The sequence below is a fragment of the Macadamia integrifolia genome, chromosome 6, assembly GCF_013358625.1.
Source record: "Macadamia integrifolia cultivar HAES 741 chromosome 6, SCU_Mint_v3, whole genome shotgun sequence".
In the NCBI taxonomy this organism is placed as follows: domain Eukaryota; kingdom Viridiplantae; phylum Streptophyta; class Magnoliopsida; order Proteales; family Proteaceae; genus Macadamia; species Macadamia integrifolia.
The window spans coordinates 23,031,208-23,040,632 of NC_056562.1; the positions used below are offsets into that span (position 1 = coordinate 23,031,208).

The window sequence follows — 9,425 nt, forward strand, 5'->3', positions numbered from 1 at the left end:
CTAGCTTTGGACAAACTGCTTCTCATGCTTTAGTGATTAGATGTTGTTATTTATTGCTTATTTATAGTGTATTATGCTTCAAATACAAGGTTTACATGTATCTATGTGCATCTTAAAGGTACCCAGCATCTCTTAGTGTCTCTTTGATAGATCTCCCAGACTTATCTTAAAATCACTTTTCAAAGCTAACCCATCTCTAACAATGATTAATGAGGGTGATAGTAGATTCCAGAATCTGTGCTTTTTTAAGCATTCTAGAGACAATATAAGAAAAAGAATTCTAGGATCTCTTCGAATCCCAAAATCCCGAATATATGAAATGTGAGGTTGAAATTTTCTGGTCAATTATTTAGGTGTTGTTCAAGGGTGGGGTTGTTTTCTAGATGGCATTGGTTTTCTAGTTGATAGCTGTGTGTTTTTTATCGCTTGTTCTACTTGGTTTTTAGGGGGGAGATGGTAAGAAAGGGATCTTTTAGTGAGAGTTATCTTGTTTGGCAATCATATTTTGATGATTTGGGCACTTTTGGTCCTTTTTTCAATTTTTGGGCTTCCTATTGCTTGTATTTTCAAGTAAAAAACATCTCTGAGTCTACGCCATACCTATGCCCTCGTACAGAGAATTTTTTAATGTGTTGTTTGCCTATGTAAAATTTTAATAGAAGGGCCTAGTTAACAAATATTTCTTGAGATTCATTAATTCCTGGTTTTGTGGTATAGCTTCTTTGTGAATCATGGGAGATATCTGTGCTTATGCTTGAATCCTACTGGAAAATGTCAACACCATTAACATGTCACTAGATTGCATATCCTTTGATATACAGAATGCAGTGATCATTACTATAGTTGGCAACATAGTTTTAAGGCGTTAGTAAGGCGACGCCTTAGTAACACCTTGGCGCTGATGCGGTCTAGAGATGGTAAGGCAGTGTTCCGCCTTATGTGAAGTGGCACCTTATGGGTTTTTTTTTTTTTTTTAATTTTTTTTTAACATATTTTAAAATTACTTGATGAAGATTCCAAATATAGATTTTTTATTAGTAGGTGTATGGTTTTGTTAACACTTGAAATGTGTGGGATCAACTTTTCTCCACCAAAAATAACCAAGACAAACAAAACAAAAACATGATTCACAAACAGGGTTTGGATTTTGTCAAGGGTTTTAAGAAAGGGCTTTGAGAAGGAATCAAGGAATAAGGAAGAACCACTGATCCAGGCGAACATTTTGCTCTGGCGGCGGTGAGCTTGCTCCGGCAGTGGTGAGCTTCATTCTTCTTTGACAGGAATAGAAATATAGTGGATGACCTTAGGGCTTAGGCACTCATTTTGGCATCATAGAGGTAAGTATAATAAATATTTATATTTTTTATGTCTTCTTTTCTTTATATTTATAATTTTGTTTCATAATTATGTATTTATATTATATGTTAATATGATTGATGATTGGTGATTGAATATTGAATATTGATGATTGATGATTGATGAAGATGAACTTAGTTTATTCACTTTATTGATTTGTTTTCTTGATGAATATCTTACATTGGTATGAATATGAACCTTTAATATTTATTTAACATATGAGTAATAGAATTGAATTAGGATTTGAGCAAAATAGATTGGTTTTATAAAAAAATTATATAGGAACGCTTTAGTCGATAAGGCGACGCTTTATGCCTGCCTTATCGCTAAGGCTTTCCGAATGACCCTCAAACGCCTCCGTCGCCTTACCGCCTTAAAAACTATGATCTCAGCCTTCAACCAACAGTTGGAGGTGATCTTTGGAGGATCAAACCAGCACCCCAGGACCTCCATTCGATGGGAGTTTGGAGGCTGTTTGGCTTCTGGTTCATGTGATACAAGAAATCTCCAGTTTTGCCCTAATTCTGCCCTAATTCCAGGAGAATCTGTATTTCCATATTCAGCCATCAGTTCTGGATGATAATTGAAGGTTTTATCAAGACAATCGGAGCCCCACTCGATCAGAGTTTCAGCCCTTGCTGTGCTGTAATTTGTGAGTTTTGAATTTTCTCTTGTTTGACCTACTTATGTCCAAGAATCAGGTACTGCCAGTTTCCGTTCATAGTCAGATCCGGTTCTAAGATTCAGCGATTGTTCATTTGTTTGGAGCTTTTGATGTCAGGTCATTCACCTAAGCAAACAACCCCAATAATTGTGCAAACTCTGTACCAAACTCAGATTTAAATCTCAGATCTGATCCTTAGGAAGAACAACTCAGGATAAAGAAAACAAGCTGAAATAATAGAAAAATTTCTAACTCACAAACCAGGGCTTGGATGAGCCTCAGATTTGGTTCGAATCTGGCTGGGAACTCCTTCAAATAGTCCTCCAAATTTGGTTGAATTCCTCCAAGTAGTTAGGAGACCATTCGCTTTCCAGAGCAGGACAAAGATTAGGGTTTCGCAGGCTTGAAGGAGAAATCCTGCGGCTGCAAGAGGAGCCCTCCAAAGGGGCAGAAATTCTGGTCGAGTGGCTCTCTTGGGGGCTGGAACAAAACCCTAAAAGGGCTTAGTGATTGGCTGTCAGATCTACCATTAGACCCTTCTCTAAGAAACTTCACTTTTCTGCTGTATCAATTAGGGGATTCTGTCTGTTATTTAAGCTAACTGTTGCTGGTTTCTAAGGGCTTCAATAGGCTTGATTTAGTCACTCAATCACTCAATAAACAGAGGTAAAATATAAAATAAAGAAAGGGAAGAGGGTGAGAATCGATTGAAGAAGAAAAGGGGGTAGGGAAATGGCTATCTCAACTTGGGTCTCTCACCCTTTAACTGTTTCAGTTGATGAACTACACCAATCTCAGGCTGAAATAGTTGCAAGCAAACAGCTTTTTTTTATTAATTAATGTCTGCCTGAAACAATTGATGGGGCTTTTATAAATAGCCTTGATTGCTGATTACAATTTAGGAAACATTGAAAATAGGATCTAAACTCCTAAAACTTGGAGACTAAGAAACAAATAAATATAGAAATAAATAAACTCTAACTCAACTTCATAACTAATATTCCCTATTCTGATTTGCTTGCTATCTAAGAATACTTAATAGCTAGAAAGAGCTCTGTTTTGAGTTTATTTATTTTATATAGTGTATAAGTGTGATTAGGAGTCCTTTTATGAGTCAATTTAGGAATTTTAGATGGCTTTTCTAAATGTAATACACCCTCCATCAATTACAGATGATTTGAGTAAAGAATATTAGTTTTTTGTCTAAGACTTTTGGTGTTGTTGAGCAGTGGATACGAGATTGGTATCTCAAACCTGATTTCTTCTCTTCTCTTCTGTTCTTTTTAACTCCCTTCTTCCACACATTTTCTCTCTTCTTCCTTCCAAGAAGATCAATCTCATCTCTTCTCCCTCCCCTTCCATCAACCTGATTTTACCCTTAACAATGCAGTGCTTCCTTTATCTCAAATCTGATCACAGAATTGATGTGCCTGCTTGCATCTGAGAGTCATAATCTGGATTTTCAGATTGCATTAGGCATTCTTGAAACCATGATAGATTTTTCCCTTTCTGTTTGTGAAATCATAAGTAGCTTATGCAAAGGACTCTATTTCCTGTGGACTTCTAATATCAATCACAATTCCACATATTTCAATTTTAGTGTAAGGCTACTGTAATACATATGCATTGGAACTTCCATTTTAGTTGCAAAGGTCTTTTACATTTCTGGTAGTAGGATGGGTTGAGCAACCAAAATTGAGGTTGCAGGTCGTGAATTCAAGTAATTTCAATGACTTGCAGGGTTAATCCCACTTCATCTTTTTTTCTTTTCATGAATAATGTCTTGGACTGTATTCAGGTCATATGCTTAGTTCCTAAATCTGGTGTGGATGTGGGCAAGCATCATTGGAAGGTGGAATTTTTTGTATATTTATGCTGCTGCTAATTACCATGTTTGCAAACAAACATGCACATTATTTGCTTGAAAACCCTCACTGCTCTACTGCCTCCCTTGAGTCAGAACATGTTTCACTATTCCTTATGCTTGTTGATTGCGCCCTTGCCCTTCAACAGTTAAAACCAGAGACCTTGGCACTAGTGGGTTTATATGGGACGTGAAACTTGTTTTGGTGGCTTTTTTTTTTACTAACCCCATAGTTGCAATTCTTTTCAACTTTAGTTCATTTTATTGTTTTTAGTATGATGATAAGAGGAGGAAGAGTGGTGTGAGGATTCACCATGCCATATAAAATAATAGCCAGCTTCATGTATTGAGATTTCATGATTTAGAAAAATGCTTACTTCTGGAACTTGTGTAAATTTTGCTGGATTTTTTTCTTTACGCCTTTTATTTTATCTTCAATTAGTACCATATTACCTTTTGTCAGTGACTTAATACTCATTTTTCAGATGTCATAAGTTCTTGGTAATGGGTTTTTGATGAATGAACAGGAAGCACAACCTCGTATAGTTATTCCACTCTGGAAGGCCAAAATCGAGGAACCAAGGTTTCAAAAGCCCGATCCTACACTGGTCATTTTCGACAAGTCCACTAGTAAGCTCCTTGTGCTACAAAGCTTACCTCTCAGGATGTTTCATGGTCCATATGATGAATGGCATATTGAAATAGACTACCATGACTATGGAGAGATCTGCTAAGCTGCTCTATTGACATCATTAGTTGCACAGGAGCCATATACCACCCATTCATCTTCTCCACTTCAATTCACTGTCATATTTTATTGGGATTTAGGTTTTACCCGTTTATGAGCTAGGAAAGATAATCTTTTTGCATTTTTTTCCCTGGGAGATAACCTTTTTGTATTAATGTAGTGTTGGAAAATCATTCCCGTTCTACCCTAAGCAGAATCTGTATTGTTTTAAAGCCGTGGTTCTGCTCTTGTGCTTGCTCATATGTTGTCTACAAAGAAAATCCTTAGGCTTTTTTTTTTTAGTGGCCATGGGCAAATATATATATATATATACATTTTTTTTTTTTTTTGGGGGGGGGGGGAGGGCATGTCACCATTGTTCACAAGTGCTTTTCTCTGCAACGGTAGAATGGAAAAAAATATATCTGAAAATTTCACATCCAAAAGGAAAGTGGTCTAGTTGTTCAGGTCATGTAAGGAGTACGAAGTACCCTCGAAAAAAAGAAAAGAAAAATCTGGCTTGGTGCCATTGAACACCTCCAAAAACAACAAGAAGAAAAGGTGTCAAAAAGGAAAATGAGAGCAATGCTTTCATCCTATCTACACTGACATATGTTGAACCTCCCCACTTCTCCAAGTCTTTAGCCACAGAAGCTGGGATTGAAAGCAGAGATAAGAAATAGGCAGGATCAGGAAGGTAATATCAGAATGAATGTAACAATATTAACTTCTACTCCTTGAACATATACCTGTTCTTACAGGAAGTCAATTTATCTATGTGAATCTTACTTTCACATGATTTTGAATCTGCTCTATCGAGTAATTAGCTCCAAGGAGGGGAAGTTACTATAGATGTGGATGAATTTACCCAGTTTACAACTCGGGCCAGGAGCTAGACCATGAAAAGTTCACTTTTACTGAGGTTGATCTTCAACTCTCACACCATCTCATAGAAAATTAAAATCAGCTTCAAGTTCGTCATATGGCTGTGGGCAGCATCACAAAGAATGAGGATATTGGTGGCCTACAGGAGGTGAGATAATTGGAGGGAGGATTTTTCAAATTTGGAAACCTGCTAATGTCCCTATCTCCCTGTTTTCTTAGCGTCCCCATCACTATGGCCGCATCATATTCAATTTGTAATTTCCATCTTTATTTATTTGTCTTGTTTTTGAAGAGGGTGGGATGATGCAAATGGTTTCATAATTTGGTCAGTACCTTCAATATTTAATGTGAATGGGCTATTTGCTGAATTGCACTAAAACCTCAGTATATGCTTCTATTTCAGAAACACGATATAAGTTTGCTTCTGCAAATGAGGGTGACCAGCAGCAACTTCAGACCTTTCATAGTGTTTGCAAGGGAATTCACCAGGTGATACTTGTAACTAATGCTTTACATATGCTAACTTTCCTTTATTTTCTGCTCATCTCTTACACATTTCATATCTGGGATGCAAAGAAGCAATATCTTTCCTAGCTTTTGACCATATCATAGTGGAAATTCTTGTTTGGTAGGAAGGAGGCAATTCTAACATTACCAGAATACCAGGTCTCCCACTGCATAAATAATTTCAAGTTGTAACCAGGAGTTCTCTTTAACTTCATCATGTCAATAGATTTTTAAAGTTCTAATTTTAGATTAAGTATAAAATTAAAAGAAATCTTTGTATAAACAAAACACACAAATTAAAGCGCCTTGATGAAGCTTACAATTGAATTTTTCACTAGAAGTGGCTCCCAAGAAGGCGATGTGACTGTTACAACCTTGATGCTGGACAAAGTATATATTCAAATTGTACAGGTAGCGAGAGAAGACAACTGAGAAATATCAACTAAAATCGTGACAAAATTACAAAGAGCAATTCAGATATATTTTTAAAACAATTGTGGTGCATTTCATTTTTCTTTTAGCTCGACAATTTATTCGGAAATCCCTAATCCCTTACATTGTATCAAATTATCTAAAAGAATTAAAATGCATTGATCATTACAAATATGCATGAATTTCAGTGTTTGACTTCTTTAAACAATATCTAGGTACCATCTTCTCCATTGCCTGGTGCATCAACTCTTCCTTCAAATGCACCACCATCTACTGCAGAAGATATAGAATTAGCAATGGCCATAAATGCTTCCATTCAGTCTGCCAATACCCATCCAAGTGCTGGAGTGGACAACATAAATGGTTGGGCAAACCATGTAGGTACTAGCAGTCATAATGGCTGGGGCCAAACAGGAGCTGCACCTCCTTCAAAAGCCAGTAGCAGTAGTGATCCAAGTAGCATTCCACCACAGCACATCCACAGTCTGCACAATACAAGAACTCAAATGGTTCCTGAAACTGCTTCTTTAGTTCCATCAGCTCCTCCAATTCCTGAAGAGATTGCAGTTGATGACCCTATTCTCTATCCATCAATCGACTCGATTTCTGTTGATGTACCAGTTTCAACTGTGGAGGATCGAATAGCCAGAAAAAATGAGGGGAAAGATGGGAGGGCTTCATCCTCATGTGTGATATGTTTGGATGCTCCAGTTGAGGGGGCTTGCATCCCTTGTGGTCACATGGCTGGATGCATGTCTTGTTTGAAAGAAATCGAAGACAAGAAATGGGGCTGCCCTGTTTGCCGTGCCAAGATTGATCAGGTTATAAGGCTCTATGCTGTGTGAGTAGTGATTCAAAATACATAGAGCTGATGGTGGTTCACAGCTATCTGGAATTTAAGGATACTCAAAAGTTCTCTTTATTCATGGTCAGGGAGCTCATCATACTTCTTCACCTTGTAATGCCTCACTGTACAGATCACAATTAGGCCATCAATTTGTAGAGTTGAAAATCTAAGACTCATAGATAGACTGTTCATCCCTCCCCTCCTCCAACCCCCCCCCCCTCCCGAGACTTAAAAAAAAAAGGCTACCTTATTTGTCATGAGGAAGTCTTTCCATATTGTTATACATACGGATAAAGCATTATTGATACAAAAGAAAGACTTGCTGAAGGAACCGAAGTTATCTATGCATTAATGAACATTTAGGATCTGGATTATTGAAGGAACCAAAGTTATCAGTACATTTCTCTATGTCAGTATTTTTTTTTTTTTGGGCCGGGGGGGGGGGTGGTGGGGTTTGGGTGCAAATGTTATTACCATATGTTTATTTCAGGATGGGGGAAATCATATCTTCTTCTGGACTATTGCTTTTGATTGTGTGTACAGGCTGTATTTGAATCCTCAGGGTTGAACATTGTGACTATAGGATAGATGGTGAATGAATTTATACAAACACTGTTTTTATTTCAAATTTTTTGTGGGAATTGGATTTGGGAGATGAACAGGTAAATTCTTTGCAAATCCAACCTCAATCAACTAGGTCCTTGCAATGTTTGAACACAAGGGCATAGTGGCAACAGTGTTAGTATTGTTGTATATAGTGGCTCCCATGGTTCATCTGTCCATTATATATCTCTTGCTTTTTCCTGTTTAACTATGGCCGTCATATTACTGCACAAATGATTACTTTTTTGGAAGCACAGGAAAAAGGGGTGGGGGGGGGGGTGTTGAAAAACTCAATTACCTTATCAGCTGGATCATATACTTTACAATGGTTGTTCAAGGCTTCAAGCCCATGAGTGGAAAGGGTCAAACATCAGAATCTGAGTCAAAAAGGATGTAGGTGTAGCCTTTCATGGAGCCCAGTCGGTGCCAGTACTGGCAGGGAAGGTCTCTGTTTAGGGGGAAACACCTAATCAGACAACCATTGAAAGTGGAACAAAAATCCAAAATACAATAGAACTCAAAGAAAAGGGTCCCCTCACTATAAACAACTCTCTCCATAACCACATGGTCTTGGTTCCCAAGAAAGAAGAGCATAAGGTTATGTCAAGTTTGGAAACCTAAAAGCACTATAGGGGGAACAGTTCACTGGAAAGTCAAGACTAGATTATTGAGCCAATTTTGTTTTATAAGATCTAACTAATCTTAAAATGGATTTTAGAACATTTTCTTCAAGGTTGTTGCCTTGTTTTTGTAGGAACTGCTCTAGAAAACAATTCTTCGCCAGAGGGAACCCATGAAACTGGACCCCTTGGGTTGTTAGGAATGTGGACCCTTCACCGACAGCATAATGGGGCTGAGCATATACCATTAAAATTTTCAATCCAAGTCAAAGCTAAGTATGACTCTCTCTCTCTCTCTCTCTATAATAGCTTTTCTTGGTCAATGAGTCAAAGAAAAACTATAAATAACCTAATCCTAGGCAATTGGATTTGGTTTGCCAACCCCAACTAAAATTGGTGAAGGAGATTGGTAGCAGTACACCTCTTTTTTGAACCCTTAATGAATTGTTCTTGTTATTGAGTGGGATAGTGGATAGGGGTTCTGTTTGGTTTCCGGAATAAGTTTCAACTTTGTCGTTGAAAATAGTGACAAAAGAAAGATATGGGCCTATGTCTTTAAATAAGACCAAGTATGTGGTAAAGGGATAAGAAAGAAGACAAGGGAAAGAGGGCCATGAAGAACGTGGTTAAGTGCAGGGAAAATTTGTAAAAAGCAAGTCGTACTTTATACTTCCATGCAACAATCTTTTACCAAGAACAGTAAAAACTGAGAAACAGATTAAAAAATAGGGGAAAAAAAATATGTAGGAGAGGGTTATTTAAGCAAGTAATATGGGGGAGTGCACCAACAAGGAGCAACAAAACATTTCGTATGTAAGGAGGGTAGAGAGGTTATTCCACGTAAGGTGAGAGAGAGAGAGAGAGAGAGTGCTAATGTATCCTCGGTAGGGTGTCAACCAATCAGGGCCAGTCGGTTTTGG

The 9,425-nt window shown here is 37.6% G+C and overlaps 1 protein-coding gene across 1 annotated transcript; it reads left to right on the top strand.

Moving 5' to 3' along the window:
* The first annotated feature begins 1,479 nt into the window (after positions 1–1,479).
* Positions 1,480–7,680, top strand: LOC122080804 (probable E3 ubiquitin-protein ligase XBOS34). Its single transcript, XM_042647659.1, has 3 exons — positions 1,480–4,514; positions 5,900–5,985; positions 6,651–7,680. The coding sequence occupies exons 1-3, from the start codon at positions 4,400–4,402 to the stop codon at positions 7,278–7,280; spliced, it is 831 nt and encodes a 276-aa protein (XP_042503593.1). The 5' UTR covers positions 1,480–4,399; the 3' UTR covers positions 7,281–7,680.
* Positions 7,681–9,425: the final 1,745 nt, after the last annotated feature.

Coding starts and splice junctions, on each gene's coding strand:
- LOC122080804 (XM_042647659.1), top strand. CDS start 4,400: ATGAATGAACAGGAAGCACAACCTCGTATAGTTATTCCACTCTGGAAG. Junction 4,515..5,899: donor CATTTTCGACAAGTCCACTA/GTAAGCTCCTTG, acceptor CTTCTATTTCAG/AAACACGATATAAGTTTGCT. Junction 5,986..6,650: donor TTTGCAAGGGAATTCACCAG/GTGATACTTGTA, acceptor AACAATATCTAG/GTACCATCTTCTCCATTGCC.